This window comes from Coloeus monedula, assembly GCF_965178545.1.
Source record: "Coloeus monedula genome assembly, chromosome: 9".
Taxonomy (NCBI): domain Eukaryota; kingdom Metazoa; phylum Chordata; class Aves; order Passeriformes; family Corvidae; genus Coloeus; species Coloeus monedula.
The window spans coordinates 9778634-9795922 of NC_138789.1; the positions used below are offsets into that span (position 1 = coordinate 9778634).

The following is a 17289-nucleotide window of genomic DNA, read 5'->3' on the forward strand; positions in this document are numbered from 1 at the left end:
TTTGTCTAAGATAAAAGGGACTAAGATGTCGGTGCTGCAAGCAACGTATAACTATAGTCTGAATTTAATTTGTGACAACTCCAGGATGATGAAGTTATTTTATATCAAAATTGGAGTCTCTGCAATGTCAGAGCAATGTCATTGTATTACTTTTGTTCTGAACATATTTACAATATAATTATTATTACAGCCACTTTGTATAGAGACATACTGCTTAATGGAATCTAAGATTTTGGCCTGTAGGACTTGACTCAAAATTGTAGAAGATGTGTTTAATCTTATGAGGAGTTTGATTCACTCAGGTAATTTGTGAATTAATATGTGAATTTGTGCAACTTTTTCCTGTGTGATACTTAGGAGGTTTCTGAAGGACTTATGAACAGGCAGCACAAAAGTATTCTCTTCCCTTCTTTACCTGTCTTATGACAGGGTTCTGCTGGTTCTTTTAGAACCTCAGAAATCTTAAATAAGAGAAGAAATCCCAACATTTCTTCCCCTTTTAGTCTACTATATAAGGGGCATTTGTTACCAAGTTGTTGAGAACTTCCTCAGTGCATGCAGTGAGGGAAGATGTCTTTTGTGTACCTTGCATCAAGTCCATGAAAGTGACAACAATCCTCCGGCAAAATCATGGTTAAGAATGGTATTGAGTTCTCTAATTCTAAACATTATAGAAAACAGAATTAGACTGCCTCTATCCATTTGTTGTGTATTGCTGTCATACCCAGAAAGACATCCTTGTAGAAAGATTCAGAAATATATCCCACAGAATCACAAAATATTTAGGATTAGAAGGGACTCCTAGAGAACAAGTTCAACTCCATGTTGAAAGGGTTTTCATTTAATCATCAGTTACTTCACCTGAGGATGCATCTTTTTATGAAGGCCTTGTTGTCAGAACAAGTGTTTTCATGACCGTGGTTAGGGTTTCTCTTCCTCTCAACAGAAATCTCAAGAAACATGCATAACATATAAGGGAATCAGTGAATGTGTGCAGTAGAAAAGTGCATATGAAGAGAAAAAATGACTTGGCTAAATCCAGTCCTATGAAAAGTGAAATCTTGTGTAGCTCCTAAGTACAAAGAAAGAAATAGCTGAAAATAATCTATTTTAGTTGAATTAAGGAAGCTAAGTATTACTGCAGGAACTTAAGAAAAACCCCTTTGACTTCCTGGAAACTGAAAGAAGTTTTTTTGAAGAAGTAATTGTCTCTGACATCACTGAAGTGCACTGTGAGTTTGCGAGTGGTTAGTTAGGGTTACAGAGGAAGCAACTCCTTCACAGATAAGCAGACAGTGCAATGTATGTGCCTAGTTAGTCTCCTTTTGGGTTCAAGTTTTGTGAAGAAATTCTTTGGCAGACAGATAACATTTATTTTGCTTTCCAGAGAGAGACACATGCTGTTTCATAAGGATACGCCTGATTTCCAGAAATAACCATGTTTTTGTGGCTTAAACTCTTAGCATTTGGTGTTGCATTTCTGGGACAGGATGCTTTTCTCAAAGGTAGGTCACAACTGATATTTTTTTCTCTCATTTTGATCCCTCAATATCCTCTGTAGATGTAAAACCAATGAAAAGCTTTGTAAAGCGGAGAAATATATTCTTGGTTCAGAAATTAGAATACAATTGTATGCAATGGTGTAAGAACCTAGGTCGGGAAGACTGACAGATCATGTACTAGGCTAAAATGTCTTCTGCGTGGTCCTATGTGAGAGTTACACAAACCATTTAAAAAACCCCACACATTTGTAGTTGTATTTGAAAAAGAATACATTTAGGTCTCTTATGTGAACCTGTTCAATGTAGTTTTTATGTTCGGCTTCATCTCATGATGCAATACTTTGTTTTCTGTGTTTAAATCCTTCAAGAAAAAATCTTCCCATCAATGTTAGCCACTCCCTGATCACAGAATCTGCTTACAGTTCCTCAAGTTTTGATTTTTTTACTGCAGCAGGATTAGTAAAAAATTCTAAAAGTTGTAAACTAATCTCTGCAATTGGTAAATTACTTATTTTGTAAAATAGACGTTATTTATTTATTTTGTAAAAATTGCCCCTTAAATAGTCTTTGGAGCATTTAATTACCCCACTGCAGGTGAATTTGTTGCTTGACTTTTTTTACTTCTATGAGAGAAAGAACCCAAGAGGACAAACTTGCAAAACATGTTAGATGTGACAGATAAAGAGAGTAGCAAGAAAAGCAATTAATCTCAACGTAATACTTAATAAAAATACAAAAAAGTAACCATGTGCAGGAAAATATTTTCATCAGAAGAAAATGCAACATTTTATGCATATGTATTTTCCATCAGTTTAGCTAGTAATGTAATTTGGGATAGTTGACGGCAGACACAAAAGCTTTTCTCTAGAGTAACGTTGACCCTAAAAAGTGGCTTGAAATATTTTTTCTGAAATGGCAGCGAGTTATATTCAGGACTGAAATCTCTTTTCATTTACATTGAATTTATTCATGCTTCTACCCTCCTGTCACTATAGTAACTCCAGGTTTATACTGATGTAAGCAACAAAATGATCTGCCTTTAGTTGATAACCAGCTAAGAAGAGCGTTTGAAGCCTGAACATTAGCTCTCTTGTCCCTCAAAGTCTCTGAACAGAGACAGCACTGCATAAATCTGGTTGATAGCTGCTGGATATTATAAGAAAACAAGTGAATGCTGCACTGTAGAGGAAAAGAACAAAATCTCTTGCTTTTCCTGTCCTTTTTTTTTTATCTGCTGTCCTATTTTCCATTTTATAAGTCCTTCTGAGACTTCCCAGTGCTACCTTTTCTTCAGAAAAGGCAGGCTACTGTCTGCTCTCTCAGCCACCGCCACAGTCAGTCAACATGTTAGCTGACAGAGAGGGCTGGAAGACCGATAAATGGGTAATAGCATTTTATTTCAAGTAATAGTTATTTTTCCCTGTTCACACACAGTAGACTAACTTGAGCCAGTTCCTCTTTACATTTACTAAACTGAAGAGCCTTAAGGAAATGATATTTTCACTCCTCTCTACTACACTTAAAGCAATTAAATCTCATGCTGTAGTATCAAGTACACAACTTCATAGACCTTGTTTTTATGATGTTTGGCACAGAGATTGCTTCTCCTGTCAGGGTGACAGAACCATTATACCCCATATTTGCTGTGCAGATTGCTCTGCCTTGTGGCCAAGGGAGACTGGGCAGTCTCCCAGGGAGGGGTTTGTTAATGGAGGAGCAGCATTTCGAAAGGGTGGCGTAGGCTTTGGTTCTATGGCAATCAGTTTTCAGGCACTTGATTGTAAGTGTTGGGTGGGCACTGGGACTTCTATTGTTATTATTAAAATTATTTTCCAATTTATCATATTGGATACTGTTGTATCTAGTGATTTTGAAAACTTAGCAGAAGAAATTTTAAGGTTGTCTGACTTCCTCCACAAGCTCAGACATCCTATAGAACACCACTTATTTCCTGTAATCATCACGCCACTTTTAGGAGCATCAAACTACATTAAACCAAACAAAATAGAAGAACTTAGAGCCTGCACAAAGGCCTTTTCAACTCTTTAAATCCTTCAAATAAAAAGCATGAATCCAGCTAATTTTTCTGATAAGGAAAAGAGACATGTAGTGGTAACCAAACACCCCAAAAACCTGAACAATGCCACAAAGCCCTCCCCCAAAAACCCCTAACCCAAGCCAAAAAAGTCAGAGAAACACCTTTGCTTCACTTTAGGAAAAAGAAATGCTAGCAGAACAAGCACTGTTTCCATTAGATCATTATTTCAAGTTCCCCCTTCCTCCACAAAAGTATTAGCAATCTGACAGCTTTCAAAAGCTTTCACCCACTTCTGAGCCACTTCCTTTATTTCAGGAAACTAAATAATTGCTTGCTAGTTTTGGGTGTGAATGGTTTCTTTCCAACTTAAAAGTATCAAGCTTCAGCAGGCACACTGTGCTGGTTTTGTGTGGGATAGTGTTAATTTTGGACACAGCTAGCATGGGACTCTGTTTCGGGTTTGTGCTGAAAACCGTGTTGATAATACACGGATTTCTTCTGTATCCCATGCCGTTTATGTCCCATGCTGTCCAATACAACATTAACCACCACCTGACTTCCCATCCTTTGGTATAATACACAGATATTATTCCCTTAGCCTATCAACCACTGCAAAGTGTGGATAAAATGTCCACCACCTGCGCACGGAGTCCATTTAGTCCAGGACTGTGGGCTCCATGTTGTCATAGGACAGGAGAGGTGGTTTGTTTCGTGGTTGTTGTGCACCAAAGCCAGCTCTGTTGGGGTTCCTGCTGTGCTTGCTCTGCTTCCTGTAAGGCTTCTCCTCCATTGGTTTGGGTGGTTCTTGTTATAGCATTTCCTATAATATGCAACTCAAATCATGGGTTACAACAATTTAAAGGTATTTCTATTACAATCTCTTACCCACTCCCTATTGGGTTTAACAGTGCAATGAACTCATCCCCTTGCCCTTATTCCAGCTTGGATTTATCCATAGACAGCAGGCCCTTAGGGTTGTACCTGCTCCAAGCAGAGCCTTGTCTATGAGCCAGTCTCTTCAGGGACACACCAGCTGCTGCATGGATTTATGCACAGCCATAGTTGTGCCACAGTTGCTCTGAGGGGCAGCTGTTCCAGCACGGCCCTGTCCATGGGCCTCAGTGCCCTCAGAAACAGATCCACTCCAGCACGGCCTCACCCACAGCCACCATCCCCTGGGCAGGCAGGTGTTCAGACATCCCCAGGAAAGCAAGTCTCTATCACTTGTAATTGTGACTTGGGAACAAAAATGCCATCACTCTGAATGTCCCCACTTCCTCCTTCCTTCAGCTCCATATACCGAGCACGATGCCATATGGAATATCCCTTTAGGCAGGTGGGTCACCTGTCCCAACTGTGTCCTCTCCCAACTTGTTGTGCACCCACAACCTCCTCACTCAGTGGGGTGTTACGAGAAGTAGGAAAAGCCTTGACTGTGTAAGCACTGCACAGCAGTAATGAAAACATCCCAGGATTATTATTTGGATTCATCACAAATCCAAAGATAGCCCCATGATAGATAATGTGAAGAAAATTAACTCTACCCCAGCCAAAAGCAGCACACGCATGAAATCTGGCCATGCAGTCTCCATGCCCAACAGCTGTGCAAGTTTCCAGTTGGAAGTGTTACATTTTCTTTGCAGAGAGATCAGCATAGCTCATCCTATGGCTCCAATTTTCTGTGAGAATCTTTTTCACAGATCAGTCTATCGCCTTGGAAAGAGTCTGGCCAACCTAATTTTTTAAGTAGTGGAACTTAGTAATATTGGTTTGTTTCATGAGTAGGATAAAGTACAAGGGGAATTGCTCTGGCAGGAGAATGTATATTAAGGTAGAAGAAAGCAAACGCTTTAGAGCATCACCACTGATGTTGTCCTCTTATGGATGCCCCAGTGCAGGTTCTGTTTAGGACTGTTCCTTTTTGTTATAGCGGTGCATTTGAGGATTTCTGAAATGCATACCCTAGAGTCCTGCACTCAGGGACCTCTTAATCATTTACAACAAATTGCCTGCTTTACACATTGTGCACCGCCCCAGTACTTTATTCCCAATGAACTGAGGCAGGGAGTTGGTGTGCACACAGGTGGCCTGCAGTTCTGCTCGCTCCCTGGGCTGGCCAGACACAAGCAACTGCTAAACTGGAAGCAGTTTAGTTTCATTATGGTGTCATACCTAAGCTACAACCCAGATACAAGTTGGTTGGAGCTCAGCAGCACTCTGGCTGAACTGCTTGGATTCTGGACTGAAATTAGGTACTGATTTGGACTAAATACATGATTTTCTTTACTCATTCACCTAAACCTGTGCAAACTTAACAAGCAGATGGCTGGATGGTTGATGTGCTATCAGTATGTCTGTTGATGCAGACAGTACAAGAGACATTGGTTTTGGACTAATGGGTCTTCCTTACATAGTATGGAAAAGACATGTTCTAGTCATTTTTATTCACTCACATCAGTATATTGATATACTAAGAGTATTTTACCAGTGTAGACCTAAAGCCGAAAATACTGCCATGCAGAGACCAGTTCTAAAGAAAGTCCAGCTCTTGGTGCCTTGGTATTTGGAACTACTTCCTTTAGTTTTAATTTGGTGAGCTTATATTTATATATTTAGGTTCTGAAGAACATATCAACAGCAATTGTGTTAGAAACACTGCAGATATAATTAAATAAGGCAGAAGAAATGGGGGGAGGAAACAGGATGAAGTGACTTTCCAAAATGTGTCGAGTGTCAGGAATCAAGCTCTGTTTTTCTGACTCCCATGACCTATCTGCAAAACTGCGTGTTGGTCTGGTAGCCTGTGTATGCATTAAACAAGCAGCAGTCTCCACACTGAAGATTGGGGTATATTGTACATATTCTGTTTTCTTTGCTGTGCAGCTGCATTGTGGTATTTAGTGTATCATGCTGAGAGTTAGGGAAGAACACCAAGTCATGGAAATGTTCTGTCCTCTGTTTAAATTCTCAATCTACTTGAAGAGTTAATATTCATAAGCATAAATCTGGTCCACTAGAAAGGCAGAAGAAATTAACCCCACACTGACCTCTCTGCATCATGGCTTGACTTTTTGTACATAGTCAACTACCCGGTGTGGTTAGCCCAAGTGTCTCTGCACCGCCCTGTGCAGGGCAGACTTGCCCTGAGTCATTCCCCCTTCTTTGGGAGGCTGTTCCTCCTCTGCTGCCAGTCCCAGGGTGAGAACTAAAGCAGGGAGAGCGCAGCACGGGGGTGGAACCCAAGACAGCAGAGGAATAAGTGCTGCAAGAAGGTGTGAAGTGCTGGGCAAGGCTTGCTAGCAAGAGTTCAGCTCTGGGCTGTGAGATCCTCTGAACGCCCAGCAGAGCACCCGTGTTACAGGAGTGCAGTGGCTTAGGCAGGGCTGCGCTGGGTGTTTGTGCCTGCTCAGAACAGATGGGCTCACTGAGCTGGCTGCTGGCACTGTCAGTGCCAGCGCTGCCTGCGAGACAGCGATTGTCCCCGAGCTCTGCTGCTTTCTGCATCATCCCGAGATACCCATCGTCACACTGATTTATCTTAAATCATATGTAACTAGAAATCAAGCAATTTTTTCTTTCAGACAGACTTACGAAGTACATCCAGTATATTTTGGAGGAAGTAGTTGACTTTCTTCAAAGCTCAGTTTAAGCCCTGAAGCACTTCTGTGGAAAAAAAAAAAAAAGGTGAAAAGTTTTAAAGAGTGGCAAAACTCTGGCTTCCTCCTGTAAATATCAAGATTAAAATAACAGATAGTTACGAAAGTTGTTTATTTCCCTGCAACTTGACTGTTCTTTCAGCCTTCATGTCCTGATATATTTCCAGGCTAGCCATACACTTGCAAACAGATCTTTTTCACTGGTGTTTCAGTAACTGTTACAGCATTTTATCTATTTCGAGGCTTTTTTTCCCTTTCAAGTAAAGCAGTTTGGGGCCTTCAATGCCAGGATTTTAGAAACTAGCTGTGAGCACTTCAGTGCTAGCTTATATTATCCATAGTGTTGTATAGCTAACAGGATCCACTTCTTTTCTTTTATACCACTACTTTGCAGTACTGTTCTTGCAGTTATTCCCTCTGTGTCAGTGCCTTCTCGGCTGGCCTGCTTGCTTAGGTTTCTATTCTCTAGTTTCAAAGACTTCTCTTACAATCTGTCTGTTCTTCATTCATAATCCCACTGCCTCGCAAAGAGCTCTAGAGGTACCTTTTGTAGTGCATGAATGACTTTTTTGTTGTTTCAAAAATGTGGGCTCCATGGAGGAATATTTTTAATTGCCTTTTGAAACAGATTCTTTTCCTAACAGTACGAGAAATAATAAAAATAGCTGTCTAATAGAGAAATGAAGCCATACAATGAAGCTTTTTGTAAAATATATAAGGAAATAGTAGTTCATTAAATGAAGCATATATGTCCTATATGAGTTGAAAGATTTTTATACTCAGAAAAATATATAATACAGAACCTTAGCTGAGATGTTACAAAAATATAGGGCTAGTGATGCCTTTCCAGGTAATCATATATATTGAAAACTTTGAATTGAATATCCAACATAGTATTAAGCCCTGAACTGTTTCCAGAGGCTTGTCAGTTAAGACTATGTAGGTGAAAAATAGGGTAAGATAAATGGCAAAACCGAGTCAGGCTTCTAGAATAAGATCTAAGAGACAGAGGTCAGCTGCAGTCTAGGTTGTCTTAGAAACTTCTGGTGTGAAGTGTTGCTTTCATTTCTCCAGACCTCAGTTTCATCATCTGTCAAACTGAAGATAGTAACACTTACCTTTTGGAAAAATGTAGAGTCCTAATTCCTTAAATATTTACAGGTATGCCTGTGTCTCGCAACATGTAAACTACCAGCAATTAATGTGGTGAAACTGGCTGTACATTAAAGTATCTTGGGTAGTGTGAGCAAAGAAAGCAAAAGTATGGAGCAAATGACTTGTTCATAAATTTCTACCTTTTTCTCAGTCCCAAAGCACAGGTGTTGTCAATGGGGAGCTGATACTTTTGTGCTGAGTAAGAACAACCCATACTGTGCTTAACTTCAGCAAATCTGAAATTCTGTAAAACACGATCACATCAACTGTAGTCTCTATTTTACCCATTATTGGGTGAAATGTGGGTGAAATAACTGAAGCTGATCAATAAGTTCTTGAGACACTAGAACAGGACCACCAGCCTTTTACTTCCTGTGTCTGTGGATGAGCTGAAGTGTGCTAAACAGATCACAGCTGCAAAGGTTTCATGTTATCCTCCACATTTAAGGGTAAATACAATAGGAAGCCTGTCTAGTAAATGAGATGTTTTTGGAGTCTCAGTGGTAGTAGTTATAAACCTAAGCACCTGCTCTAGAGAAGTGCAGGCCAAGCCGACTTTGTCAGCATATGATTTAAAATCTTATGCTCACATAATCAAAGGAAAGATGACCAGTGCTGCTACTGCAGCAGTTTGATTAACTTCTTAAGATAGACTTTTGATGCCTAAAATGAATGCAAAATCATGTGTATATACACCTTAAAGAAATCTTCCAGTTTTAGTGAGTTTTGGATAGAGTATCTGGAAGATTTCTTAATTCATATCACACTTTCTTGGAAGAATTTAAATGATGAAACATATATTTTTAAAATTATGTGACTTTTTTTTTTTTTTTTTTTAATTTGGTCCCTGATGGCAGTAAGAAATTATTGCCCTAGGTCTTGTATACCAAGGGACCTCCTCCCAAAATACAGTGTGTGACTGTTCATGCCTGTGCAATATGTGTGAGTGGAAGAGTAACATTTGGGATACTTCAGACTGCCTAACAAGTACAGAAAAAAAGCTTGACTTCATTTGCAGCTTCATTAATGCTTCTGTGCTCAACTGTGCTGCCTCAACAAAAGTGAAAGATCTTTCTACATCCTCCACACACCTGCAGTCTGGTGTGTTAGTCTGAGTTAAGAAAGATTTGGAGGAAAGATGTGAAAGAGCAGAAAGAAATATGTAGCATTTCTGATTTTGCTGTCTTTGGTAATAAAATGACTTAGAAATAAATGTTTCTGAGAGACATCCAATACTCTTGCTCTTAGAAAAAAAATGTAGGAATAATAACAGCTTAAGCCAGTGACAGCTTCCTATCTACAGTTTAGAATAGGTTTACAGTGGAATGGTGCTGAATATGAGGGAGGCAGCTCAAGGAAATGAATGTGAAATATATAGAGAGTTATTTAACCTTGACGGTAACAGTAACGGATCAAGGTTTTATAACACTCAGACATGAAACTTTCATAAAATCCAGTGTTGCTTGGCCTGCCAAATTTAGCATTTTATACTTTTCTGCAGACTGGTTGGTTTGGCCATGAGGATTTTGAAGTGATAAAGTAGTTAAGTTTTAATATGTAGTAAAACATTATTTATAGAGGCATACGGTTATGGAACTCACCTACAGATGCCTTTTGAATCAACACAGAATGCATTAAATTAATTAGAAATCATAGAACAGTTCAGGAGAAAAGGTCACACAAAAATTGCAAGATATATGGATAAATTATTCCAAAAGTTAATAAAAAAGCAACAGCTGTGTTTGTCTTCCTGGTGCAATTAATGCTGGGCTCAATGGCCTGCTAAGATGCAGTTGTGCACTGTCCTGAATAAATAGAAAAAATTTTGGTGCAGTAGCTGGTTAAAGATTTTGTGTTAACATTGGAAAGAAAACCATTTACAATGTGGATGTCAACAAGTGTGTCGTCATTGCAGGAGGATGCCTTAAATGGCAAGGGAAGGACTGCTTGCACAGCTTCTAAAAACCACACTCCTCACCAAGCAAGGAAGATATTTTCATAACAAAATGCATGCCAGAAATGCCGTTTTTAGCTGCTCTCTCTGCAGCTGATGCTCTCTGTTTCTCTTCACGATAGAATTGCTGCTCACCTGAGTCTCACCTCAGTGGTGATGTCAGTGGAAAGTTTGAAAAAGCTTTCAAGTATCTTACAGAATTTATTTTTCCTTTCTGGTTTTGTTGGTTTGGGATTTTTTCTGTTTTGCTTTTTTTTTTTTTTTCCCCTTTAAACCTACTGGGGGTCTTCAAACTCCAAGATCTGATTTCCTGTTAGCTGCCCTGAGAAAGGGCTGTAAGAGCTGTAAGCTCCAAAACATTTGGGAACTGTTTTTACATAGAAATGAAAAGAAAATGATCAGATTTTCAGAGGACTTTCATGTGTTGGTCACTGAGACAATGTGAAAAACTGTAGTGTGCAGCTGCAAGTTAATATTTTCTGAAACTTTTCCTGAAGTTGTGAATACTAAATACCTGAAAAGTCAGGAAGGAGCTGCTCCTCTGTTTGGATGTGACCGTCTTACTTCTGTGTTTGTAGAAGGGTTATTTGCTGTAGTTGTGGTCAATCATTCTTGCTGGGCCAGGTGCTGGACAAATGTAGGATGAAGTATGGTCTTGTCCTCAAAGGATTTCTGATCTGATTTTGGACAGCGTGGATATTTCTTAAAAGGAAATGCTCTAGAGGTGAGAGAAACACTGACAATGGAAAAAGTGATAGCAGCATATGTGGCCAGCCAGAGAAATTGCATAATCCTGTGTGCTATTTATTTCCTTTTCTGAGAAAGGGACATACAACTCCTTATTCAAAGCAACGTGCAATAAATTATTCCCGGGATTCAAATTAAACTCTCCTACAGGAGTCCAAGTATTGCACGTATCATCACATTGTACTCTTATAACTTTTATACATGTCAACAACTAGTGCAAGTAATCCTGGAAGGTAACTCCTAATGATAAAACTACTGTGGGTAAAAACTTACCGTGCTCCAAAGCTCCTCTCTTGCTGTATGGAAACAATAAAAATCAGGTCACATCCAAAGGCACTATATTTATTTGCAATTATTATTTTCTCCAGCTGTTTAATCCTTTCATTAACATATTGGATTCTCCCACCAGTGAGTGAAATACAGTAAACAAATAACAGAATGTGTAGATGATGTGTTACAAACATCCACGCACATTTACTGTCTTGTATGGGAGAGCATGTAATCCCACCCTCCTGATTCTCAATTCTTGTAGCTGTTCCTCTGCCTGCAGGAGATGAGCTAACATGAACAGCATCTGGATTTGGAAGAGAGGGACCACATTCTGTTCAGTACAGTGCAAAAAAATTTTAGGTTGCCCTCAACATTCTCATATCTCAGTGGCCATAAATAGTAATAACAATAATAAATTAATTTTGACATATAATTGACCTATCTGATTTATTTAGACTGAAAAGAAAAAATCACATTTCCTGAATATCACATGGTGAACTCTGTAGATAAAAGCTCTGGAGATTGCCTGCAATAATTCAAGTATGATCTGGATCCATAATACAGTACAGAATATTTTTTTTTAAATATTTACTGAACATTTCAGAGGGTTGAGGGGTTTTGGTTTTGTTTTGTTGGTTTTTGTGGAATTGATGGTTTTTAATTTGCTGTGCTGGATTTCAGGGTCATAAGGACTTTTGGGTTCTAGATGGCTGCAAGTTTGAGTGTAAAGGTTTTGTTGTGAAATGCTAAGGGTTTGGAATGGCTGTTTGCAAATGCAGTAGCTGGTCATAAGATACAGCTTTAAGCAGAGCCTTGAATGGAACGGTATTTTGTAATGTGTGTATAATAACTGTTTATTAATATCATCTTTCTGTAAAATCTGAGCTCTGCCTGTCCTGGCAGCCTTTCCTTGAGATAATGAATAACCATAGGGGGGAGGAAGCAGGTACAGTAACACTTAACACTTTTTAAAAATCACTTTAAATCTCTAAGGTAGTCTTTGAAGAGCACTGCAGATACTGATAGAGTGGTAAGTCTGATGTATGGCTGATACCAGATCTTTGCAGTGGTGGTGGATACAATCATCATCTTCACTGAAAGAAATTCTTCAGAACTTCAGAAAGAGGTCTTTCCTCTACTTGATTCTCTTTTCTGTGAAGAGAATGAAAATCTATTCAATGTGTTACACCTATGTTGCTCAGTGTACAGTTCAGGCCATATTTACAGAATTGCTATTGAAAACTTTCTACAGCTAGAAATGTTAGTTTCTTTTTGAGCTTTTTGATGCTGCTGCTTATCTTCTCTAGGCTAAGTGCTATGCACATATAGAGTCTCATATTTGTGATGACAAAATAGCCCAAAGAGAAGATCAGTCTATTAATTGGAAAGATTAATCTACGACAAGCACCCTACTCTTTAAAGCACCTCTAGCTTCAGTTAATCTGCAGTTTTGAAAGGTTACCACCTCTGTGAATCAGACTGGTATAATTAAGAACCTGTTAAATGCAGACCAATTATTAATGATTGCTGCATGTAAAATTTAGTATGAGTAGATTTTGCAACATCATACAAGAATTCTGTGGTGAGTACTGGAATGTAATCCTGTTACCTAAACCTCCATTTTACTACCTAGCTGTGAGATCTATGTTTTCTCATGGTTCTCTGCCTCCCTAATTCCCTGGCTCATGCACAGAATGAGCTCTGCAGGTGAAAGGTATCCTCACCACGTGCTCTGGAGCTGTGTTCTATGCTGGACCAAACGAGAAGTCTGTAATCAAAGAATGAAACATCTCTGTGAATATTTGTCTGTGTTAGGAAAGGAAAAGAACTAGGGCTTTGCAGTGGCAGTGCAAATGGTATTTGCCAGCTCTTGAATAATTGCCTTTGCTTCCTGGACAATGACTTTTGGAACAACTTGTGTATGTGTGATTTTATTATAAAAAGTCATTGTACATGGTACATGCTGTGACTTTCCAGGCTGTAATTCTGTGCTGAAGTTCTTCTGCCAGTTCATCTCTTTGCAGAAGCTTAGTGCCAAAGCTACCACATCCCCTGTACCTCTTGACCAAGGGCATCCCATTGGTAACTGTCTTTCCTACTTACTTCTGAGGATGACAATTGTTTCTGTTGTCTTTATGACCATGAAAATGACTTGTATCGTGTTGGTGTTATCATTATTTTTGTATTTTCAATATTACAGTCAAAATGAACATTGCATTTGTTGATGTTATTTATTTGCAAAGCCCTTGCAAAAGACTTAAAATGTTCCTTTATGAGACCTTCCTGATTCTTGCACAAAGGACTGAAATATCTTAAAGTAGTTGCCACATTAAAGGTAAATCACATGAATATTAAGAATATTTTTAACAATCTTCACTAGATCTGTATTTCTACAGGAAATGTGGAATTACAGTTTTCAGAATGTTTTAAGTTTCAGTTTGGACAAAGGGCAGTATAATTCCCATTTAATGGAGCATAGAATTGAGATGGAAGTAGGAAAAACATCTTCTGAAAAATCACTGCACTGTCTCTGTTTTGAGCTGTAGGCTTTATTTTTATTTTATTTTTTTGGACAGTGGATGTTGGTAGGAAACATATTGCAAAATATTGTATAGAAATATTTAATATTTTTGCCCAAGTATAAGAAAAGTTTGAAGAAAGAAAACTGATTTGTTGGCTATTTCAGGTCTTTCTAAGATGTCAAGTAAATTTTGTGTTACTGCTGTAATGCCAAGATAAGAATTTAATAGTAAAAGAAAATATTTTAGTTTCTTTGAGTCATGTTAGGATCCCTGCAGCACAAACTCATTTCAGTCAAGTGTCTTTGTATTCTTTGCTGGGGAATATGACAGATTTTTTTTTTTTTTAGTGAACATTTTGAGGATCACTTAGGGTCCTAAATCCCTTATCTGTTTTGGAAATTGTGACCTTTGTAATGGCTTAAAATGAATGTGCTGACTTATTGATAACTTGTAGGGGCAACTGCAGTCCTGATGCTAAAACAAATGGCATGGTTTTCCTTCCCAGTAAATCATGGGGTTTCTTTCTCATTAAAGGAGTAAATTAGTACTGCAGGCACAATCACAGGTCTAAAGAGGATGAAAACCTGCTGGCTTATCTCCAGTATTTCTTCAGTGATAGCATTCCCCCCACCTCTTTTCTCTACTCTTTTTTGTCTTTTTTCTTTTCTAGAACTAGTGCTCAGTGTCCCATGCTCATACTTTCTTATAGCTGCCAGAACTAGTGCAGAAGTCTAGTTAGCCCTTACTGACTGATTTGCTGCTCAGCCTCTTGTCTCCTGCCACCAACTCCAAAGCCAGGGAAGAGCTGACTGGGGGGACACAGTGGAACAAGCTGCCCAATCTGCTACGATTGTAATTCTGAGCATGCTTGGAAACAGTCATGGAAATAATGCACTTCATTTTCTTAGTGATTATGTCTGATCCATTTTGAGGGAAAAGCACTAACACTCTTGAACTGATTCATCAAGATAGGTAGCATCTTCATCTCTAGATGAGTATGGAAAATTACCTGACCTTTGATGGATATTTTGATAAAAGCAGACACACAGACCTAGGCACAGTTTCCAGGAAGTGTAGGCAGAATACTGTCATTCTTCCAGTCTAAGAAAGAGTATAGGCAATTCTTACAGGTGTGGGGGAGGAATTCTGCTCGGAGAAATTATTGTAGTGTCTCTTCAGAAGATTCTTACCTGGAGAAGCTTTCAAACTATGTGAAGTTTTGCCAAGACAAAATAGCTTGACTTTAAAATCAGTGTTAATAAGGTCTTACTGTTTTACTTATTTAAATCTGTTCTATTGAGAAAGCAGAGTTATTCACTAGTTTAAACTTGGTCAAATTCAATGGGATTTCTTATAGTGAAACTAAACTACATCATTATCAGACCAGACACACAAGGCTTGATCTCTTGGCCACCCCATAGACATCATTCAGGATTCACAAACCATGAACGGGCTGCCAGTTTTTACAGTGTGTGGGTTTAGTATGCAAGTAGAAACACAAGATTCTTCTAAAGGATTTAGAATAGACTCCTGCTTTCAGGAATGTACCTGAACCTTGATTATTTCACACACATATCAGTGGTTTTGAGTGAAAAATAATGTTAGTGACAGTCACTTTCATATTTTAGGTGAGACAAAGAAATGTGATTTCCTTAAAAGACCTACAAACCATTTTTTAAATGACAGTATTACCTTGCAAAATATTTGTTTCATTAGAGGGAAAAGTTTGCAGAAACCAGAACAAAATTTGTTTTAGTAAGTGCTGCTAAACATTATTTATCAAAGGAAATGCAAAAGAAAAGAGCCTTGGGACACCTGTTCATCATATCAAATTGTCACCTCATAGAGCTGATATAAAATATGTCTACTTCATAAATGGACTTCAGTGCACCTTCATAAATATCTTACTGTTCCACAGAGATCAGAACACTTCAGCAAACAAAAGTTATTATTCCTGTGTTAAATGGAAACATTCAGATAGCTGACTTCTGAAAGGTCACTTGGAAAGCTGCTAAACAAAAAGAAATACTCAACCTTTTGCTGAGTAAGAAGCCAAAAAAAAAAGATCAGAAATTAAGGCTAAACAAGGAGCATTTTTTAATCCAAACATTGAAGTTGATTGGTTGTGACTGTAATTTCATAAAGGAAGTCACATACTTTGTAGCAAACTGAAGCAAAAAGCCATATTGAACAACCCAAACCAAGAGTCTAACACTGCTTATTGTATGAAATGAACCATTAATTTAATGAACACTGTTGGTCAATCAGCAGCATGGTAGGAGGCCTGGAAATCACATCAGATGGTTGCAGAAATCCTGGGCTAACCTTCTTCATAAAGTACTTGTCATCTGAGCAAAGGGTGGACACAAGAACTCAATACGATATTTAGCAAAGACTACTGCAGGAGCACTTGATGGCATTAATCCTTCTTCCTGGGAGAGAATTCCTGTCAGAAATTTTTCCACAGAAAATTTCTACCTAATTCCAATCAGAGGTATCAAATTGAGCACAAGTAAAAGGGTCGCTTGGATGCTTGGATCAGGTCAGAGTGTTGTGTTTTTTAATGAACACGAGCAAGAGTAAATCAAGAGCAGAGAAACAACAATAATGTCCCAGTAATTTTGTAGCAGGGCTCAGTATGTTTAGCAGCTGCATTTATTTTGTGATCTGGAATTATTGTGGCACTGCAGGAGGCAAATGCAAATGAGAATTAACATGATCAGAGTGATGATAGGTCTTAGTCAGGCAGATTGTTATAGAAGTTACCATCTACCTTGTAAAATAAATCCAACCCCCAAATCAAAACAGCTCAGCTGTGCTGGTGATGCAGAGACCTGACCCAGGACTTAAGTCAGTGACACATTTCTTTGAGTCCTCTTTCAATCTATGGGACTATAAGAGCCTTTCCACTGGAGGTGGAAGCTGTTGCAGAATGTGTTGCAGTGTTGGTGTATTCATAGAGGAAGATTTAAAGTCTCTCTACAGGAAATGTGATCATTAGGGAAATGATCTGTTGCAAAATTCATTGTGATGCCACATTTCAGAACAAAAAGTGCTTCAAAGCTTTTAGCTCAAAAACAAGCTCAAATCCAAAATCCCCATGAGTTCTTGTCATACAGAGACAGGAGATTTCACTCATAATAATGCTGGGAATGGCTGACAGTGTGTGATGCTGAGTTTTTGAACTGTTAGCTGTTTCTTGACCACAGATTCCATCTAGATGCTTCACAATGTCGTTGCTGGAGGAGAAACCAGTTTGATTGCAAATAGATCCTGGCTTGGTCTCTCTGCTCATTATCTTTATGGTACACTTGCTTTTTGTATTTCTGCTGTTGTTTTAATATCCAAAATTCTTTCTGAATTTCAGCTCTTTGATGATTCTTTGCTAAAAATAATTAGATTTAATATTGTTTTAGTGTTCAGTGCTTGCAGTCTTACTGGTGAG

General features: G+C 38.6%; 1 protein-coding gene across 1 annotated transcript in view; it reads left to right on the forward strand.

Annotated features, from left to right (window-relative positions):
* The first annotated feature begins 1267 nt into the window (after window positions 1–1267).
* Window positions 1268–17289, forward strand: part of PTPRC (protein tyrosine phosphatase receptor type C) — a 60311-nt gene continuing 44289 nt past the window's right edge. The window contains exons 1-2 of the mRNA XM_082286807.1: window positions 1268–1302; window positions 1388–1505. Of these exons, the coding sequence (XP_082142933.1) occupies window positions 1439–1505 (67 nt within the window). The 5' untranslated portion in view covers window positions 1268–1302; window positions 1388–1438. The remainder of the gene's footprint in view (window positions 1303–1387; window positions 1506–17289) is intronic.